Raw genomic sequence first — 21,233 nt, forward strand, 5'->3', positions numbered from 1 at the left:
GTTTTTCAGAAAAAATTTTTAACAACGTTTCAACAAGACAAGCAAAATTTTTAAAAAAAAATTAACTCACTTTAATCAGAAAATTTAAAACCCAAAAAAGTTCCAGCAATTTGAATGCAGCTGTTACTATGCCAACTGAAGACACAGCAGAAAATGGGGGTGGGGTGGGGAAAACAGTTTCAACAGAGATCTAAGCAAGAACTGACAGTACAAACTTTAAAACCATAAAAATATTCTCAGCTCTGTATATTTGCCGATCAGTCTTTCAGAACAGTGAGACAACAGTTTCAACTCAGATCTAAGCAAGAATTAAACTCTATAACCAAAAAAATATATACTGAGCTCTGTATAATTGCAGATAATATGTAAGGCAGTCTCTCAGAACACAGGTTCCAGCAATTTGAATGCAGCTGTTACTATGCCAACTGAAGACACAGCAGAAAATGGGGGTGGGGCTTGGAAAACAGTTTCAACAGAGATCTAAGCAAAAACTAACAGTACAAACTTTAAAACCAAAAAATATTCTCAGCTCTGTATATTTGCCGATCAGTCTTTCAGAACAGTGAGACAACAGTTTCAACACAGATCTCAGCAACAATTAAACTCTATAACCAAAAAAATATATACTCAGCTCTGTATAATTGCAGATAATATGTAAAGCAGTCTCTCAGAACACAGGTTCCAGCAATTTGAATGCAGCTGTTACTATGCCAACTGAAGGCACAGCAGAAAATGGGGGTTGGTATGGGGTAAACAGTTTCAACAGAGATCTCAGCAAAAACCAACAGTACAAACTTTAACACCAAAAAATATTCTCAGCTCTGTATATTTGCCGATCAGTCTTTCAGAACAGTGAGACAACAGTTTCAACACAGATCTCAGCAACAATTAAACTCTATAACCAAAAAAATATATACTCAGCTCTGTATAATTGCAGATAATATGTAAAGCAGTCTCTCAGAACACAGGTTCCAGCAATTTGAATGCAGCTGTTACTATGCCAACTGAAGACACAGCAGAAAATAGGGGTGGGGTGGGGAAAACAGTTTCAACAGAGATCTAAGCAAAAACTAACAGTACAAACTTTAAAACCAAAAAATATTCTCAGCTCTGTATATTTGCCGATCAGTCTTTCAGAACAGTGAGACAACAGTTTCAACACAGATCTAAGCAACAATTAAACTCTATAACCAAAAAATATATACTCAGCTCTGTATAATTGCAGATAATATGTAAGGCAGTCTCTCAGAACACAGGTTCCAGCAATTTGAATGCAGCTATTACTATGCCAACTGAAGACACAGTAGAAAATGGGGTTGGGAAAACAGTTTCAACAGAGATCTAAGCAAAAACTAACAGTACAAACTTTAAAACCAAAAAATATTCTCAGCTCTGTATATTTGCCGATCAGTCTTTCAGAACAGTGAGACAACAGTTTCAACACAGATCTAAGCAACAATTAAACTCTATAACCAAAAAATATATACTCAGCTCTGTATAATTGCAGATAATATGTAAGGCAGTCTCTCAGAACACAGGTTCCAGCAATTTGAATGCAGCTGTTACTATGCCAACTGAAGACACAGCAGAAAATGGGGTGGGGTGGGGAAAACAGTTTCAACAGAGATCTAAGCAAAAACTAACAGTACAAACTTTAAAACCAAAAAATATTCTCAGCTCTGTATATTTGCCGATCAGTCTTTCAGAACAGTGAGACAACAGTTTCAACACAGATCTAAGCAACAATTAAACTCTATAACCAAAAAAATATATACTCAGCTCTGTATAATTGCAGATAATATGTAAGGCAGTCTCTCAGAACACAGGTTCCAGCAATTTGAATGCAGCTGTTACTATGCCAACTGAAGACACAGCAGAAAATGGGGGTGGGGTGGGGAAAACAGTTTCAACAGAGATCTAAGCAAAAACTAACAGTACAAACTTTAAAACCAAAAAATATTCTCAGCTCTGTATATTTGCCGATCAGTCTTTCAGAACAGTGAGACAACAGTTTCAACACAGATCTAAGCAACAATTAAACTCTATAACCAAAAAATATATACTCAGCTCTGTATAATTGCAGATAATATGTAAGGCAGTCTCTCAGAACACAGGTTCCAGCAATTTGAATGCAGCTGTTACTATGCCAACTGAAGACACAGCAGAAAATGTGGGTGGGGTGGAGAAAACAGTTTCAACAGAGATCTAAGCAAAAACTAACAGTACAAACTTTAAAACCAAAAAATATTCTCAGCTCTGTATATTTGCCGATCAGTCTTTCAGAACAGTGAGACAACAGTTTCAACACAGATCTAAGCAACAATTAAACTCTATAACCAAAAAAATATATACTCAGCTCTGTATAATTGCAGATAATATGTAAGGCAGTCTCTCAGAACACAGGTTCCAGCAATTTGAATGCAGCTGTTACTATGCCAACTGAAGACACAGCAGAAAATGGGGGTGGGGAAAACAGTTTCAACAGAGATCTAAGCAAAAACTAACAGTACAAACTTTAAAACCAAAAAATATTCTCAGCTCTGTATATTTGCCGATCAGTCTTTCAGAACAGTGAGACAACAGTTTCAACACAGATCTAAGCAACAATTAAACTCTATAACCAAAAAAATATATACTCAGCTCTGTATAATTGCAGATAATATGTAAGGCAGTCTCTCAGAACACAGGTTCCAGCAATTTGAATGCAGCTGTTACTATGCCAACTGAAGACACAGCAGAAAATGGGGGTGGGGTGGGGAAAACAGTTTCAACAGAGATCTAAGCAAAAACTAACAGTACAAACTTTAAAACCAAAAAATATTCTCAGCTCTGTATATTTGCCGATCAGTCTTTCAGAACAGTGAGACAACAGTTTCAACACAGATCTAAGCAACAATTAAACTCTATAACCAAAAATATATATACTCAGCTCTGTATAATTGCAGATAATATGTAAGGCAGTCTCTCAGAACACAGGTTCCAGCAATTTGAATGCAGCTGTTACTATGCCAACTGAAGACACAGCAGAAAATGGGGTGGGGTGGGGAAAACAGTTTCAACAGAGATCTAAGCAAAAACTAACAGTACAAACTTTAAAACCAAAAAATATTCTCAGCTCTGTATATTTGCCGATCAGTCTTTCAGAACAGTGAGACAACAGTTTCAACACAGATCTAAGCAACAATTAAACTCTATAACCAAAAAATATATACTCAGCTCTGTATAATTGCAGATAATATGTAAGGCAGTCTCTCAGAACACAGGTTCCAGCAATTTGAATGCAGCTGTTACTATGCCAACTGAAGACACAGCAGAAAATGGGGGTGGGGAAAACAGTTTCAACAGAGATCTAAGCAAAAACTAACAGTACAAACTTTAAAACCAAAAAATATTCTCAGCTCTGTATATTTGCCGATCAGTCTTTCAGAACAGTGAGACAACAGTTTCAACACAGATCTAAGCAACAATTAAACTCTATAACCAAAAATATATACTCAGCTCTGTATAATTGCAGATAATATGTAAGGCAGTCTCTCAGAACACAGGTTCCAGCAATTTGAATGCAGCTGTTACTATGCCAACTGAAGACACAGCAGAAAATGGGGGTGGGGTGGGGAAAACAGTTTCAACAGAGATCTAAGCAAAAACTAACAGTACAAACTTTAAAACCAAAAAATATTCTCAGCTCTGTATATTTGCCGATCAGTCTTTCAGAACAGTGAGACAACAGTTTCAACACAGATCTAAGCAACAATTAAACTCTATAACCAAAAAATATATACTCAGCTCTGTATAATTGCAGATAATATGTAAGGCAGTCTCTCAGAACACAGGTTCCAGCAATTTGAATGCAGCTGTTACTATGCCAACTGAAGACACAGCAGAAAATGGGGGTGGGGTGGGGAAAACAGTTTCAACAGAGATCTAAGCAAAACTAACAGTACAAACTTTAAAACCAAAAAATATTCTCAGCTCTGTATATTTGCCGATCAGTCTTTCAGAACAGTGAGACAACAGTTTCAACACAGATCTAAGCAACAATTAAACTCTATAACCAAAAAAATATATACTCAGCTCTGTATAATTGCAGATAATATGTAAGGCAGTCTCTCAGAACACAGGTTCCAGCAATTTGAATGCAGCTGTTACTATGCCAACTGAAGACACAGCAGAAAATGGGGGTGGGGCTTGGAAAACAGTTTCAACAGAGATCTAAGCAAAAACTAACAGTACAAACTTTAAAACCATAAAAATATTCTCAGCTCTGTATATTTGCCGATCAGTCTTTCAGAACAGTGAGACAACAGTTTCAACACAGATCTAAGCAACAATTAAACTCTATAACCAAAAAATATATACTCAGCTCTGTATAATTGCAGATAATATGTAAGGCAGTCTCTCAGAACACAGGTTCCAGCAATTTGAATGCAGCTGTTACTATGCCAACTGAAGACACAGCAGAAAATGGGGGTGGGGTGGGGAAAACAGTTTCAACAGAGATCTAAGCAAAAACTAACAGTACAAACTTTAAAACCAAAAAATATTCTCAGCTCTGTATATTTGCCGATCAGTCTTTCAGAACAGTGAGACAACAGTTTCAACACAGATCTAAGCAACAATTAAACTCTATAACCAAAAAATATATACTCAGCTCTGTATAATTGCAGATAATATGTAAGGCAGTCTCTCAGAACACAGGTTCCAGCAATTTGAATGCAGCTGTTACTATGCCAACTGAAGACACAGCAGAAAATGGGGGGGTGGGGAAAACAGTTTCAACAGAGATCTAAGCAAAAACTAACAGTACAAACTTTAAAACCAAAAAATATTCTCAGCTCTGTATATTTGCCGATCAGTCTTTCAGAACAGTGAGACAACAGTTTCAACACAGATCTAAGCAACAATTAAACTCTATAACCAAAAAATATATACTCAGCTCTGTATAATTGCAGATAATATGTAAGGCAGTCTCTCAGAACACAGGTTCCAGCAATTTGAATGCAGCTGTTACTATGCCAACTGAAGACACAGCAGAAAATGGGGGTGGGGTGGGGAAAACAGTTTCAACAGAGATCTCAGAAAAACTAACAGTACAAACTTTAAAACCAAAAAATATTCTCAGCTCTGTATATTTGCCGATCAGTCTTTCAGAACAGTGAGACAACAGTTTCAACACAGATCTAAGCAACAATTAAACTCTATAACCAAAAAAATATATACTCAGCTCTGTATAATTGCAGATAATATGTAAGGCAGTCTCTCAGAACACAGGTTCCAGCAATTTGAATGCAGCTGTTACTATGCCAACTGAAGACACAGCAGAAAATGGGGGTGGGGTGGGGAAAACAGTTTCAACAGAGATCTAAGCAAAAACTAACAGTACAAACTTTAAAACCAAAAAATATTCTCAGCTCTGTATATTTGCCGATCAGTCTTTCAGAACAGTGAGACAACAGTTTCAACACAGATCTAAGCAACAATTAAACTCTATAACCAAAAAAATATATACTCAGCTCTGTATAATTGCAGATAATATGTAAGGCAGTCTCTCAGAACACAGGTTCCAGCAATTTGAATGCAGCTGTTACTATGCCAACTGAAGACACAGCAGAAAATGGGGGTGGGATGGGGAAAACTGTTTCAACAGAGATCTAAGCAAAAGCTAACAGTAGAAACTTTAAAACCAAAAAATATTCTAAGCTCTGTATATTTGCCGATCAGTCTTTCAGAACAGTGAGACAACAGTTTCAACACAGATCTAAGCAACAATTAAACTCTATAACCAAAAAATATATACTCAGCTCTGTATAATTGCAGATAATATGTAAGGCAGTCTCTCAGAACACAGGTTCCAGCAATTTGAATGCAGCTGTTACTATGCCAACTGAAGACACAGCAGAAAATGGGGTGGGGTGGGGAAAACAGTTTCAACAGAGATCTAAGCAAAAACTAACAGTACAAACTTTAAAACCAAAAAATATTCTCAGCTCTGTATATTTGCCGATCAGTCTTTCAGAACAGTGAGACAACAGTTTCAACACAGATCTAAGCAACAATTAAACTCTATAACCAAAAAATATATACTCAGCTCTGTATAATTGCAGATAATATGTAAGGCAGTCTCTCAGAACACAGGTTCCAGCAATTTGAATGCAGCTGTTACTATGCCAACTGAAGACACAGCAGAAAATGGGGGTGGGGTGGGGAAAACAGTTTCAACAGAGATCTAAGCAAAAACTAACAGTACAAACTTTAAAACCAAAAAATATTCTCAGCTCTGTATATTTGCCGATCAGTCTTTCAGAACAGTGAGACAACAGTTTCAACACAGATCTAAGCAACAATTAAACTCTATAACCAAAAAAATATATACTCAGCTCTGTATAATTGCAGATAATATGTAAGGCAGTCTCTCAGAACACAGGTTCCAGCAATTTGAATGCAGCTGTTACTATGCCAACTGAAGACACAGCAGAAAATGGGGGGTGGGGAAAACAGTTTCAACAGAGATCTAAGCAAAAACTAACAGTACAAACTTTAAAACCAAAAAATATTCTCAGCTCTGTATATTTGCCGATCAGTCTTTCAGAACAGTGAGACAACAGTTTCAACACAGATCTAAGCAACAATTAAACTCTATAACCAAAAAATATATACTCAGCTCTGTATAATTGCAGATAATATGTAAGGCAGTCTCTCAGAACACAGGTTCCAGCAATTTGAATGCAGCTGTTACTATGCCAACTGAAGACACAGCAGAAAATGGGGTGGGGTGGGGAAAACAGTTTCAACAGAGATCTAAGCAAAAACTAACAGTACAAACTTTAAAACCAAAAAATATTCTCAGCTCTGTATATTTGCTGATCAGTCTTTCAGAACAGTGAGACAACAGTTTCAACACAGATCTAAGCAACAATTAAACTCTATAACCAAAAAATATATACTCAGCTCTGTATAATTGCAGATAATATGTAAGGCAGTCTCTCAGAACACAGGTTCCAGCAATTATTGACCCGGACTCCGTATAAAAATCCCTTGCGTGGAACAGTGTGCAGCTCTAGTGCTGAATGTAAGCCTGTGTGGGCATTCAGATGCATTATCATCAGCACAGTGTTCAGTGCTCTGCTTAAATGTACCCACAGCATAACAGCATACTACCCTGAGTACCTTGTCTGCTGTTATCATACTGTCCTAGTGCACTCACAGTGTAAGAACATACCTCCAGGGCACCCTGTCTGTTACATACTGTCTTAGTACACCCACAGTGTAAGAACATACCTCCAGGGCACCTTGTCTGCCATTACTATGCTGTCCTGGTGTAGCCACAGTAAAACAGTGTACCTCCAGGGCACCTTATCTGCCATTAGCATGCTGTTCTACTGTACCTACAGTATAACACTATACCTCCAGGGCACCTTGTCTGCTGTTAGCACATTGTCCTACTGCACCCACAGTATAACACTGTAGCTCCAGGACACCTTGTCTGCTGTTACCATAGTGCCCTAGTACACTTTATTTATTTATTTTATTTTACATTTGTTGACCGGGCTAGTCTGGCTGGATAACAAGTCCATTTTCAGCAGAGGCCCGAGGAGAAAAGCTCCACTATCTACTAGTACATTTCATAAGAAATATATTTGCTCAAAAACAATACATTATTAAAACACTGTAAGAGAGATATTCAACAGTAATGTAACAGGTTTTGTAATAATAAAATAAGAAAGGTACTATTTTTCAATTTCAACAAATTTACAGAGAAAGTATAGTACTTATAGTTCTAATAGTGGTAGGATCAGAAACAGGAGTTGGAGTGGAGAGGAAAGGAATAGAGGAGTAAGAGAGTAATAAATAAGGTAACTTAGTCAGGTGTACTGCAGGAACAGAGCCAGTGGTTTTGGAAGTACAGTTTAATTTTCTGTTTGAAAAGAGGCAAAGATGTAGTCAGAGTTATGTCACTAGGAAGAAGATTCCAGTTTCTACCTACTGTATTAGTGAAAAGACAGTCACCGGCAGCGTTGTTTGACTTAATTGCTTTGGCCATTAGTTTATGAGAAGAGCGTAGGGAGTTGAGATTGTTATAGGGGATTATCAGTTGAGAAAGTATTGGTGTGTGGTCAGGTTGATATAGTATACTATGAGCAATAGAGAGTTGAGGGATGAGCAAGTAGTTTTGGAATTCAAGCCAGCCTAGAAGTTTTAGGTTTAGACAATGGTGGGTTCTGAAGGGGTTACCAGTGGCAAAGCGGGCAATATTATTGTAGCAGGTTGTTAGTTTAGCTAGATTGCTTTTTTTTAGATTGGTATAAATAGAGGAGGCATATATAAGTGAAGATAAGAGATGGGATTGGGCTATTTTGGTTCTAGTTGCTGGGGTTAGAAAAGGTTTAATTTTATATAGGGATCATATTTTTCTGTTAACTAATTTGATGGTGTAATTAATGTGTTGATCGAAGGAGAGATTGTTGTCGATAGTTATACCTAGCAGTTTTGTAGTAGAGTCAGGTGAGATGATAGTGTTAGTGTTAGAGGAGATGGAGAAATGTAAAGGGGTGGTACGAGAGGTGGGGTGAAAAGGAGAAGTTTAGTTTTGGCATTAAGTAGGAGGAACCGTTTGAGAACCATGTTTCAACAGTATTAAATATGTTTTGGGTAAGTGAGATCAGTTCTGTGGTGGAAGGAGCAGAACAGATAAGGGTCGAATCGTCTGCATATTGAATGCAAGTTGCTTGTGGGATAGCAGAATGAAGATCATTGATGAAAAGAGAGAAAAGAAGGGGACCAAGAATGGAGCCCTGAGGAACTCCGATGGAAATTGGCAAAAGAGAAGAGATATGGTTTTCCCATATGACTGCTTGCTGCCTGTTGCTAAGATATGATATAAACCATTTAATAGCTAGGTTGTCGAGTGAGAGAGATTTAAGAATGTTAGTTAAAAGAGAGTGATTGACCATGTCGAATGCTTTTGAGAGATCAATGAAAAGAGCAGAAGAGAGAAGATGATTGTTGCGATTTTTGTTGATAGTATCTATAAAAGAAAGAAGGGCAGTGGTGGTGCTGTGATGAGGTCTAAAGCCATGCTGACAGGGTGCTATTATGTTGTGAAGAGACAGATATTGTACTAGTTGCTGGTGAATGCATTTCTCCATAATTTTTGCTAAGGGTGAAAGGAGAGCAATCGGTCTATAGTTGGAGTAGTCAGTAGAGTTGCCTCCTTTATGTTATACACTTACAGTATAACAGCATGCCTCCCGGGCACCTTGCCTCCCCTTACCATACTGTTCTAGTACACCTGCAGTATAACAGTATACCTTTAGGGCACCTTGTCTGCTGTTACCATACTGCTTTAGTATACCTACAGTATAACAGTTACCTCCAGGGCACCTTGTCTGCCATTATCATACTGTTCTAGTACATCTACAGTATAACAACATGTTACTATACAATCATACTGCACCCACGAATAGCAGTATTCCCCAAAGCACCATGTATGCTATTACTGTACTTAGTGCACCCACAACTTAACATTTTATCTTAAGCACACCACCTCATAACAGTATCCCCTAACAACTCCCACCATTAGAATCTATCCATACATCCATCCAAAACCCTCTTTTCCCACGTTTTGCACATGGAGTCAGGGTGTCACATCAGCAGTGATAATCATGTAGAGCCAATGCCCACACCACCAGGTGGCTAGCCCTGTCACAGTTGTTCTTCCTTCACACACATACACACACACACACACACACACACACACACACACACACACACACACACACACACACAATCACAACCAAAAAAAAATAAAATAAAACACTCTGTCAACTTTTATTGTAATTAAGGTAAGTATGCATCCCTTTAGCGGCATTCAATGATGTTAAGGAAAGCAAACTATCATGGACTCCTTACACTAAAGAAACTGCTGGATGAGGGACGGGAGGCACTTTTGCTCTTTACCAGTTGGAGGAGGGGGGAGAAAGTACAGTTGTGTACATTTACCATAAATGTAAATGTTCGAGTGTCTTCACTGTTGCAGTCATCTCATTTGAGGTTATCTCTGCCAGGGTAGCCCTCGGCCGGCTTGAATACCAGAGACTTTGTAATTCTGTATCAGTTGCTGTCGCTTGAAGACTGATGTCAGGTCATCAGTGGTATAAAGGAAGGCAGCAGACGCCATTACATCAGTTTTTCTTGCCCTAACCTGTCAGGAACCCCCATAATAAAAGGCCAGGCTCTGGTGGCAGAACCCCACCAGTGGAAAAGAAATACCAATATGTCCCTTGTAAGGAAAGGAGAACAACAAGGAAGAAAGGTAACAAAAAAGGGGGAAGGAGGGTGGGAAACCAGGACTGCAACAGTGAAGACACTCGAACATCTACATTTATGGTAAGTGTACACAACTGTACTATGTTCTTCATGTTTCACTATTGCAGTCATCACATTTGGGTAGATTTCCAAAGCTGAGGAAATGGGTGGAGACAGTCAAGGAAGCTAAGGGCTGGCTAGCATGCCCTGCAAGACTGCAGCGGCAAAACCTGCCCTGGATTTAGAAAAGAGAGGCAGGTGGTATTGTTTGGTAAAGGTGTGAACAGATGTCCCAGTGGCAGCCTCCAGGATGTCCCTGGTGGGGACTCCTCTGAGGAAAGCTGCAGAGGTGGAGGCTGCTCTGTTGGAGTGGGTCCTGACTCCCTTGGGGGGAGGCTTGCAGTGCTGTTTGTAGCAGAAATTGATGCAGTGTGCTATCCATTTGGAAATTATTTGCTTGGAAATGGCTTTGCCCTCTGCCCCTGAAGCAAAGCTGATCAGTAGTCGATCAGATTTTCTGAAGGGTTTAGTCCTGTCCAAATAGTATCTGACCTGTCTGTGCACATCTAGAGAGTGAAGAATCCTTTCCCCCTTGTTTTGAGGGTTAGGAAAGAAGGTAGGCAAATGGATGGATTGGTTCAGAGCCACACTGGACACCACCTTGGACATGAAGGATGGATAGTTCTGAGGGATACCCTGTCTGCATGGAAGATGATGAAGGGTTCCACTGCCATGAGTGCTTGCAGCTCAGAGACTCTTCTGGCTGAAGTGATGGCCAGGAGGAAGGCTGTCTTCCAGGAGAGAAATTTTAGCTCTGCAGAAGAAGCTGGTTTGAAAGGAGGCAGGGTGAGCTTTTCCAAGACATAATTAAGGTCCCAAGCTGGTGTTGGTGCCCTTCTCGGGGGCTTCAAGTTGTTAGCCCCTCTGAGGAACTGTTTGATTAGAGGGGTGGGAAAATGAGCTGAAATAGCAGAGGCATGAATTTTTATAGAGGAGAAAGAGAGACTACTGTGTAGTAGGTCAGGTAAGCAATCCAGGATGAGAGGGATGGAGGGCTGTGCCATATTGGACCCCTTAGCCTGGATCCAGGTGCAGAATCTGTTCCATTTATCTGCATAAGACTTTATGGTGCTACGGTGTCTGGGCTCTCAGATAACATCCAAAACTTGTTTACTGAAGATGGCAGATTAGTCAGGGGTCAGGGTATAAGCCAAGCTGACAAATTGAGTCTCTGTAATTGGGGGTGCATGAATTCCCCTTCCCTCTGGGTTAGGAGGTTGAGAATCTGAGGAAGATTCCAGGGGGGCAGTGGGGACAGGCTGTGCAGCAAGGGGTAACAATGCTGTCTGGGTCAGTCTGGAACTATGAGAATGGTCCTTGGTTTTTCCTCCCTTATTTTGATCAGTACCTTGGGAATGAGAGGTGGGGGGGGACATAGACCGAGAGGTTTACTCATGGGAAGGATAGGGCATCCACTTTCCATGCTATGCAGTGATGCTCCCTGGTGCAGAATTTGCTGAGCTGATAGTGTGGGAGGCAAAGAGGTCGACCTCCGGGGTTCCCCACTTCTGAGTTATTAGTAAGAAGGTGTTTCTGTTGAGCTGCCACTCATGGAGGTCCAAAGATTTTCTGCTTAATTGGTCTGCCAGGGAGTTGACAGATCCTGGCAGGTATTGTGCTAACATGTGTAGATGCATGGAAGAGGCTGTGAACCAAAGGGGCATGGCCAGCCTGCACAGTCAGTAGGAGTGAGTCCCTCCCTGCTTGTTGATGTACCACATCACTGTGGTGTTGTCTGTTTTGATCAGGAGAACCCCTGGAGAAAGAAGGGGTTTGAAAGCTATCAAGGCCTGCTGCACCGCCATTATCTCTTTTTGACTGATGTGCAGGGGGAGTTGCTGGGGGTTCCATTGGCCCTGTATGCACCTGCCGTCCAGGTGTGCACCCCAAGCATAGTCGGATGCATCTGTGGTGAGGGTCTGGGCAGTGGGGTGTGGGGAGAAGGGCAGTCCCTTGTTGTGGGAGCAGAATTCCTCCCTCAGGCAAGGAATAATAGGTAAAAGAGTTTCCAGATCTTGAGAGTGTTCACACCAAAGGCTCTTTAGGTACCATTGAAGTTTCCTCATATGCAGTCTGGCATATGGAATATGGAGTATGCAAGATGCCATGAACCCCAGGGCTTGCAGGATTTCCCTTGCAGAGATCTGGGTCCTGGTGACCAGCTGAGAGAAGTAAGCTGATAGGAAACTTTGTTTCTCTGGTGTTAGGCATGCCATCTGGGATGCTGTGTCCAGACTTGCTCCCAGGAAGATTATCCTTTTGGTGGGTACCTGTTTGGATTTCTTTTCGTTGATAGTGTACCCTAAGGAGTCCTTTACAAAGGCCAGGTCTTTGAGCAGCTTTCCCTGGCTGTCTTCCTGAATAAGACAGTCGTGTAAGTAGGGGTAAATTTGAATATTTTTTTGTCTACAAAAAGCAATGGCCTGAGCCAGGCATTTTGTGAAAACTCTGGGAGCAGTAGATAAGCCAAAGGAAGTGCAGAGAACTGAAAGTGTTGAGATCCTGCCCTGAAGCAAAGATATTTTCTGCAGGACTCCCTGATGGGAATGTGGAGGTAGGCTTCTTTTAGGTCTAGGGTGGCTAACCAAGCATCCTTGGAGAGCATGGGTAGCAGATGCTGGAGGGTGAGCATTTTGAATTTGGGATCACCAGGAAGGTGTTTAGAATGGATAGATCGAGGATGGGGCACCAGGTGCCCTGTTTTCCATGTACCAGAAAAAGTCTGGAGTACAAGCCTTGGCCTATCTGCCCTGCAGGAACTTGTTCTACTGCTCCCAAGGAGAGCAGTGTATGGATTTGCTTTTGAGCCTCTGCCAACTGATTTGGTGGTAGATCTGGGAACCCTGTTGGGGTTGGATGGGTGTGGAAGGAGAATTTGTACCCCTGAGACACAATGTTCAGAACCCATTGGTCCTTGGTAATGGTGGTTCAGGTGCTTGAGTGAAATGAGAGTTTTTCTCCTAGGGGTATGTGATGGTGGGCAGAGGCGAGATCAGGAGGGGGTGAGTCATTATGAGTTCTTACAATAAGGGGGTGGCTTAGAACTCCCTGGTTTTGAAGTGGAGGCAGTCCACTGCTTAGATCTCTGCAACCATCTGGGACTGCTGTCTTGGAGGTCTGTTTCCATGGGGCCTAGGCTGACCCTGTTTACTAGGTGCAGGAAAGGACCAGTGCTTGGAAGGAAAATGCCTGCTGAACTTAGGGGGCTATACCTGTGTATAAGAAATCTTTAACAGTCTCCATAGATTTTGATTTTTCTTCCATCTTTTTTAACACTTCTTCTGCTTTAGTACCAAATAAGTTATCTTTGTGCAAGGGTGCATCCAACAATTTTGATTTGACATGGTCTGGCAGGGGTTGTTCCTTAAGCCACGCATGTCTTCTAATGACAGATCCAGTGACTGCTGCCCTGCAAGAAGCTTCTAGGGCATCAAAACCACAGTGCAAAGTGTGTTTAGTTACTTGACCAGCAGAGTGTATTAATTCCTGTAAATCTTTAGATTCTGCCTATAGAGGAAAGCAGGAATTTTTTTGTTTAAGGAGTTCCAAGGTATGTTGCTGATATTTAAGCATATGGAACTGACAATTTAGTGTCCTGATAGCAAGAGTAGCTGAGGTGTATACTTTTTTACCCCATCTGTCCAGTCCTCTGGAATCCCTGTCTGAGGGGGTGGGATTCTTAGCTGAAGTAGCTTTAGCCCTTTTTGGGCCTTGAGTAATGACCTCAGGGTCCACTGTTGGGTTTTTAAAGAGATATGTGTGAGAGTCAGGGACTCTGTAGTACCTGTCTGACTTTCTGGGAGCAGGAGGGAGGCCATTTGGAGTCAAGCTGGATTCATGGAAGACATCATCCACCACATCAAGGACTGGGGGGATAGCTAAGGGCCTGTGCTGTGGAAGGTCCAGGAACTCTCTGAGTCTCTTTTTAGACTGTGGGTAGTCTTGACTCTCCCATTTGAAGTTCTCCCTTAAAGTATGCAGGGTTTCCCCAAAGGAAAAATCCTCTGGGGGAGAGGCTGAAGGAGTAGATTTCTCTGCATCAGAATCCTCATATGTAGAGAGGGGCTGGATGTCTTCATAGTCAGATGCATCTGATTCATCTGACTCTTGTTCAGACAAAACTACTGGAGACAGATCTCTTTTTCTTTTTGAGGGAGTGGCTTGGCTTCCCCTAATCAGCATGATAAGGTCCTCTGTCATTTTAAGCATTTGTGACTGAGGCAAGGGAGCAGGTGCCAGAGAATGGCTGGTAGTCGGCTTCTTGGGGGTGGTTCGATCCCTAGGCCTAAGAAACTCAGTTGTTTTAGAATGGTAGCTGTGAAAGAAGGTGTCAGTTTATGTCTGGATTCGGTGTTGCAAAGGACTTCCTCAGAAGCCGGTGCCTGCACAGTGGCTCTGGACCCATCCAAGTTAGATATGACCACAGGATCCTTAGATGAAGAAGAGCTCTGTGGCATACCGGACTTTGAAAGGCTCTCAGTAGAGGCCTGTGAATTAACTGAAGCGAAAGCACCTCACTGAATTCCGGAGGACTGATGACAAGCTTCATTGTAGCGTTGTCAGAAGGTTTGGTCATGTGCGGTCTTTCTCTGTCTTTATCTTTACGTTTTTTTTGGAAGATCTGCTGTCGGATGGCTTACAGAAGCCATATCGGAATTTGAGGATTGTAATCGGAAATATCTGGCTACAATAAGGGCCCAACAACGAATAGTTCTGGCTTTAAACAAAGCACAGAACTGACAATGAGGGACGTCGTGGTCTGGGCCTAGACAAGAGACACAGTAAGAGTGGAAGTCCTGGTGTGGTATTTGCTTTCCACAGGCGAGACAATTATTAACTTTTTCGGACATCGGTTAATGCAAGAAAAAAGGATCCCCAACTGGGTTCTTAGCTTTCGAAGACTTCATCTTCAATTCAGAAATGAAACAATATTTGACACTAAACTGGCTATGTTAATGTATCAAACCAGACTAACTCTCCTCTACTATGAGTTAATAACTATAATTTAGCTTAGTTGTGTTACTTAATCCAGATTTACACCCGGGATTATGTCTAACCTTGGAATTTGTATAACTTGTTAACTATGTAACCACTGTATATATTGAATCTGTAATCTTAACTGCTCATCTTGGAGCTTTTCTCCCTGAGCCTCCACTGAAAACGGACATGAATTCAGTCGGACTATCCCAGTCAACAAATGTAAAATAAATAAATAAATTCAGGTAGCAGCCAACCGGCACTCGTGCAAATTGCTTCTGCTTCGGGCTCCATGGCAAGAAAGACTGATGTAATGGCGTCGGCTGTCTTCCTTTATACCACTGATGACCTGATGTCATTCTTCAAGCAACAGCAACTGATGCAGAATTACTAAGTCTCTGGTGTTCTGGCCGGCTGAGGGCTACCCTGGCAGGGATAACCCCAAATGTGATGACTGCAACAGTGAAACATGAAGAACATCTGCAGGGTACAGAACAAGCATTCCTGGTCACAATGATGCCCATCAATCCCATAAAATATTTGTTTTCTTTTTTAGATCAATATTTAGTAAAGTATTCAAAGATTGTGAGGGATATTGGTTCTGTTAAAAGAACAGATTGACTTGTGTCTTACTTCAATGCAGTGCATTCCTGTACTTTGTAATGGGCAGCTTATCTTACAAGTTTTCACATCTATGGAGATATTCCTGACATGCACTAGATAACTGGAGATGGCAAAAAGTCAGTTATTTCCTGCCTTCTTGGGATGTAATGTCTTGTTGCCTGCGGATCAATGACCCACTTGTAATAACACTGATTATTACCTCTGGGCTGGGCCCAATACTGCCAGTGTTATGTTTGCCATAACAATACATTATCTCTGTTTTCTAACTATGCAGATTATTGGGTGCTGCCATTTGCCCCTGGCACCTTAGTCTATCTAGCCTGCATGTTCAATTACATCCCAGTCTGGGGTTACTACCTGGGCCTTTGCAGACTGCATATTGTGTGGTGCAACTATTTCTGCATGTTAGGGACTGGGTTACCCCCCAGACGGTGGCACCAAAGGAATATCTACATATTTACCCCATTAAACCAAGTTCCAAAATGCTGCAAGGCATAGGCTCTGTCTCCTTTATGTGTATTTTTTTAAAGTCTGATGCATTTTTCCTACATACCAATATGCACGTTTTACGCTAGAACCACAGCTTCTATGTAGCTATCCATTTTGTTCTGCAGAATAATAGTCCCACAGACACAGTTACCAACTTAATGGTGGTTACAGAATTAATATTTACATGTAAAGTTTTGCATGGCTACATAATCTATATACATCTCTTTATGTAACGTAACTTTGCTCCCTGGGCCTCTGTTGAAAGTGTGATCTGGTCAATAAATGTAAACAAAAAATAAACAAAAATATGGACATAATCAGTATTATGAAGAGTGGCAAGGCTTAAAGATCACACAAAGTTTAGAATGGCAGCAGGCTAAGGCACCTGCATCTGCCCTTCTCCATTCATGTAAAAGAATGCACATTAAGATATGGCTTGATGACTCCTGTACTGTCCACCAGTGGTTTCGCAGATATTGAAGTTAGCCCACACCTCCCCCAGGAAAGATAAGCAACTACTAGGCTTTTCACCCTTTCTTCCCGTTCCTCTCAACATTTGTGATTTTGCAGAACAACCCTTATTTTACCTCATTTTTCTATCCCATTCTTTTTATTTTTTCTGGTAAATCTTTTAAAGATTATAATCTTTAAACCAGAGTTTCATGTCCCTAATTTTTGCTAATTTGTCCTGACATTATTTTGTCTTTGTTCAGAATTCTTGAGCAAAGACATTAAGTATGTTTCTTACAAAAAATTTCTTCTCCAGTGTCTGTGTCTGTTGCCAGACTTGGGACCATGACATTATAAGAAGAAATCCAGCAGTCCTGTTGGTGGATGAGCAGCTCCATACTTCAAAGTGTCATGCATGGGTGCTTAAGTAAAGAAATCATAGGGGTGATGCAGCCTTCTATAGCCATATAGTGTTATCATGGATTATTAGCTTCATAGACAGAAACCCAGCTACTGCCCAATGGGTCACCTATGGTTTCACTCTCAGTTTAACACCAAATTAAGTAATGTTTACATTACAGAACTGTAACACCTAGATAGATGACAGGAAATGCATGAAAGATGTTTACTGACACACATAATACTAAAATATAAAAAAATAAATATCTCTCTGTGATGGATGCAGAATATGAGTCACATAATGAAAAAATGTCAATGACCATAAAATCTCAACCAATAACAGATAGTGTTGTCTTAAAATTAGAATTTACCATCACAATGTATGGATAAGCAGTCATAAACAAACTATACATCTGCATGTCACTAGATTCAGATGTCCAATGTCTGATTTCACAAAAAAATAAAAATTAAAGGCTAAAAAATTGCTACACCTTACCTGGGTCAACCTTCCCTTCAATTGATGCAAAAATGTTGTTAATCATGGTAGGTATCATACGATTATTGACTGTAAGCCTTAGTTGTTTCCCAGGAATTGTGAAGTTAGGGCCCAGCCTATATCCAGTGTAGGAAAGACGGCCTTTCCAGCCTCGGAAAGCATCCTGACCTGACAACTGGCTTTAAGACAAAATAGAATAAAAGCAAAATGAGGATAGTCCTTTATGAAGATGAGGGTGTCAGTTTTCTTTAGCACTAACAAGTATATTTTCCTGTTTTGAGTATCACTTTTGGTTTGTAGGGTTACATCATTCTAACTTAAAAATGTGACATAATCATGTGACATAATGTTTTTCAATATTTAAGATAGGCTCTGGACCACAGCAGAAATAATTCGACAAGAGGACATTGTTCAGTAAACTCTATCCCCATTCCATAAGTCAAATTATTTTTGAATTATTCAATACTTTTTTGGCATGTTCAATTTCTAATGTGAATAGATCCCATCTTCATCTAATTCTAATCTGAAAAATACCCTTCCAGTCATAGATTTTGCTCTCCTTAATTTAATATATAATTGATTATTCTTTCCACCATTACCATTATAATTCAAGAGAAATATCCCTAACAAGCATGCTATTTTGTCATCTATCAAACATTTAAATAAGTACATTAAATCTCCCCTCATCTAGCAATAAAATATGGAAAATAACTTCAATTTCTTAAGCCTACCTTCATTAGTTAAAACAAGCATTCCTCTAAAATTTTTAGTAAAGTATTTTGGAACCTTTTACAGCCTATTAACATCCATTATAGAGTATATACAAAAGGAAGTTCCACACTCTATTAACAATCTAATTACTGATTTGATGTTGTTAGTTTTCTTTCTGTGCTCAACAGATGGGTTTGAATCCAATCCCTTGGATCCAGCTCAGCCATGCTAATGGTAACCAAAATTTCTCGAGCTTCTCCTTTACCCACAATGCACCAACCCCAATTACCTCAGATCTTGTTGCTGCTTCAAGCAAAAGACTTAGTCTTCCATCTCTCTCGAGCGTTCTTCAGATAAGTGTTATATTTTTGTATTCCTTACTTGAAACTTTTTCTATTACTGTTCCTTACCCTCGTTTATAAATTTCTTGTTGTCTCTTGCCATTTCTAACCCTTTTTTTCTATCATACATTGTTTGTACCTCTTAGATACTACTGTTAGTATCTTCTTTCCCTCTATGACACTGTCATAGCTTTTTTTTTTACCATTGTTGGCATTTCCCTCCCTTTTCTGTTTTTTCTGTCATTTTCCTATCTAAAAAACAAAAAAATGAAAAAAAAAACTTGTCCTTCACTGCTTTGTCATAGTGTTAATGGTTATTTTGACAGGTGATGGTGGATAAACCAGCAGGATTTAAAAAAATGTCCGAAGTGTGGGCACAAACTGCCACTTTCCGATGCCCACTCACTATGTGTCTATTGTTTAGGTTCTCTGCATTTACAAGAGGACTGCTCTATATGCCTTGCTTTAAACCTTGCGCATTAGTGGAATGCAAGAATAAGCTGATACTGAAAGGTCTTCTTCCTTCTTCATTTGGAGAGGCTATATCAGAGGGTTCTTCTTCTAGGACTAAAATTACAAAAACCTCTTCTCAGAAGCCATCTTCTCCTCCTCAGCTTCAGAATCCTCAAGAAAGAGGCCTCATAAATACCCGAGCTCAACCCCAGATCCAAAAAAGGCAAAAATTCAAGATTCTGCTAAGGAACAAGTATCGGACCTGATGACACACATGCAGATGACAATACAGTTACAACTGCTGAATCCTACACAAATGCACTCTATAAGCACTTATACGAGTGCATGGATCATGCTATCCCAAACAGAACCAAGATGCTATCCTCCAAAAAAAGGAAGCCAATCTGATGGTCCCCTGCCATAAACAGACTGTACAACAGAAGGAAGAAACTGTTGCAAAAGAGAGTAAAATCCCACGAGTGGAGGAGCTCCCTGGACAGCCTCAGTAAGAAGCTGAGATCCCTTATACAATCTTCCAAAGCTAGCTACGAAAACAAAATTGCGACTAATTCTAAGGACAACCACAAAGCATTCTATTAATTCCACTTAAAACACAAACTAACTGTTGAAAAAACGCCAGGAAAGCTGAAATTTAAAACAACAACCGCTTTAATCACTTTTAAACGCACTAAATACACACGTTTTTCGTCCTACTGAATGGTAAGACTTCTTCAGAAATTAAGCACTCCATTACATACAAACTATTTATAAACTTTAAATTATTTTGGCGCCAAACAGACGTAATGCTGATGCTAAAATTTAAAGCTATGTTCCATAAAATAATTCTTTAATGAATGCTTTGATTAACTACTTTAAATTCATACTCATATTATATTTAAATATGTATATCCATTAAACTGATGATGATGAAAGACCTTTAGTGTTTATATTTAATAATAAAAACATATAAATAAATAAATATATATATATATATATATATATATATATATATATATATATATATATATATATATATATTAAAATGTATATAAATAAATATTTAAATCACATATATATCTAAAAACTGCATATATCTCAAAAGTAAATACCTAAAAATACATGAAAATATAAAAATACATATAAATTTGTAAAATTTCTAAAATTGCAGTGGACATGCGATGCCTTTACTAAATATGAATCAGCTTCTTGTCTAAACATATTTATAAAAATAACTAGCAGCGAATAAATAAATAACTATATATGTTAATAAATTTGTCTACTATATATGTATTAAATATGTCAAATTATATTATTTTATCTTATGATTTTATAATTTTATGTTCAATACATATTCTACTTTTCTATTGTATTATATGTAAAAAAAAACTATAATCCAAAAACAATAAATTAATAAATTAATATTGATGCAATGTTACGCATCTATGAATAACAACCATTTGGTTGTATATATAAATGTGAATATTCAAATAACATTGATCCAACCTAATTATGTCCTTTACCATTTTGCTTGTACAAAAGTGAAATGATTTACATTTTTTAGAATATTTTGGGATTTTTTGAAAAACCACCATGCAGAACTTATACTCATTTCCTTTCGCAAAAACTTGATCATTCATCTCTCCAAGCTCTTTAATTTTAATAAACACATTTTCAAACATTTATCATTAAGCCCTGGATACATGTATGCATTTAGTCTTATTTGCCAAAGAAGTTCTATCTTATCCAATAGTAAACTAGTGAGTCCCCCTCTTATATCTTGGTTTACTTGTTGGATTATTTTAAATTTAAACTTATGTTCGGGGTACAATTTTGTGTGCTTTGCTAACGCATTCTCCTCTTTATCCTGGCTTATATTTCTCATATGCTCAGAAACCCTATCTCTGAGTCTTCGATCCATTTTGCCCACG

The 21,233-nt window shown here is 39.3% G+C and overlaps 1 protein-coding gene across 2 annotated transcripts in view; it reads right to left on the minus strand.

Moving 5' to 3' along the window:
• The window catches only part of TFR2 (transferrin receptor 2), a 642,558-nt gene that overhangs the window by 131,949 nt on the left and 489,376 nt on the right, over nucleotides 1–21,233 (minus strand). For both annotated transcript variants that reach the window (XM_044077345.1, XM_044077346.1), the window contains one exon: nucleotides 17,801–17,979. In XM_044077345.1, coding sequence (XP_043933280.1) covers nucleotides 17,801–17,979 — 179 coding nt within the window. The remainder of the gene's footprint in view (nucleotides 1–17,800; nucleotides 17,980–21,233) is intronic.

This window comes from Protopterus annectens, chromosome 7.part0, assembly GCF_019279795.1.
Source record: "Protopterus annectens isolate FY-2018-M chromosome 7.part0, PAN1.0, whole genome shotgun sequence".
In the NCBI taxonomy this organism is placed as follows: domain Eukaryota; kingdom Metazoa; phylum Chordata; order Ceratodontiformes; family Protopteridae; genus Protopterus; species Protopterus annectens.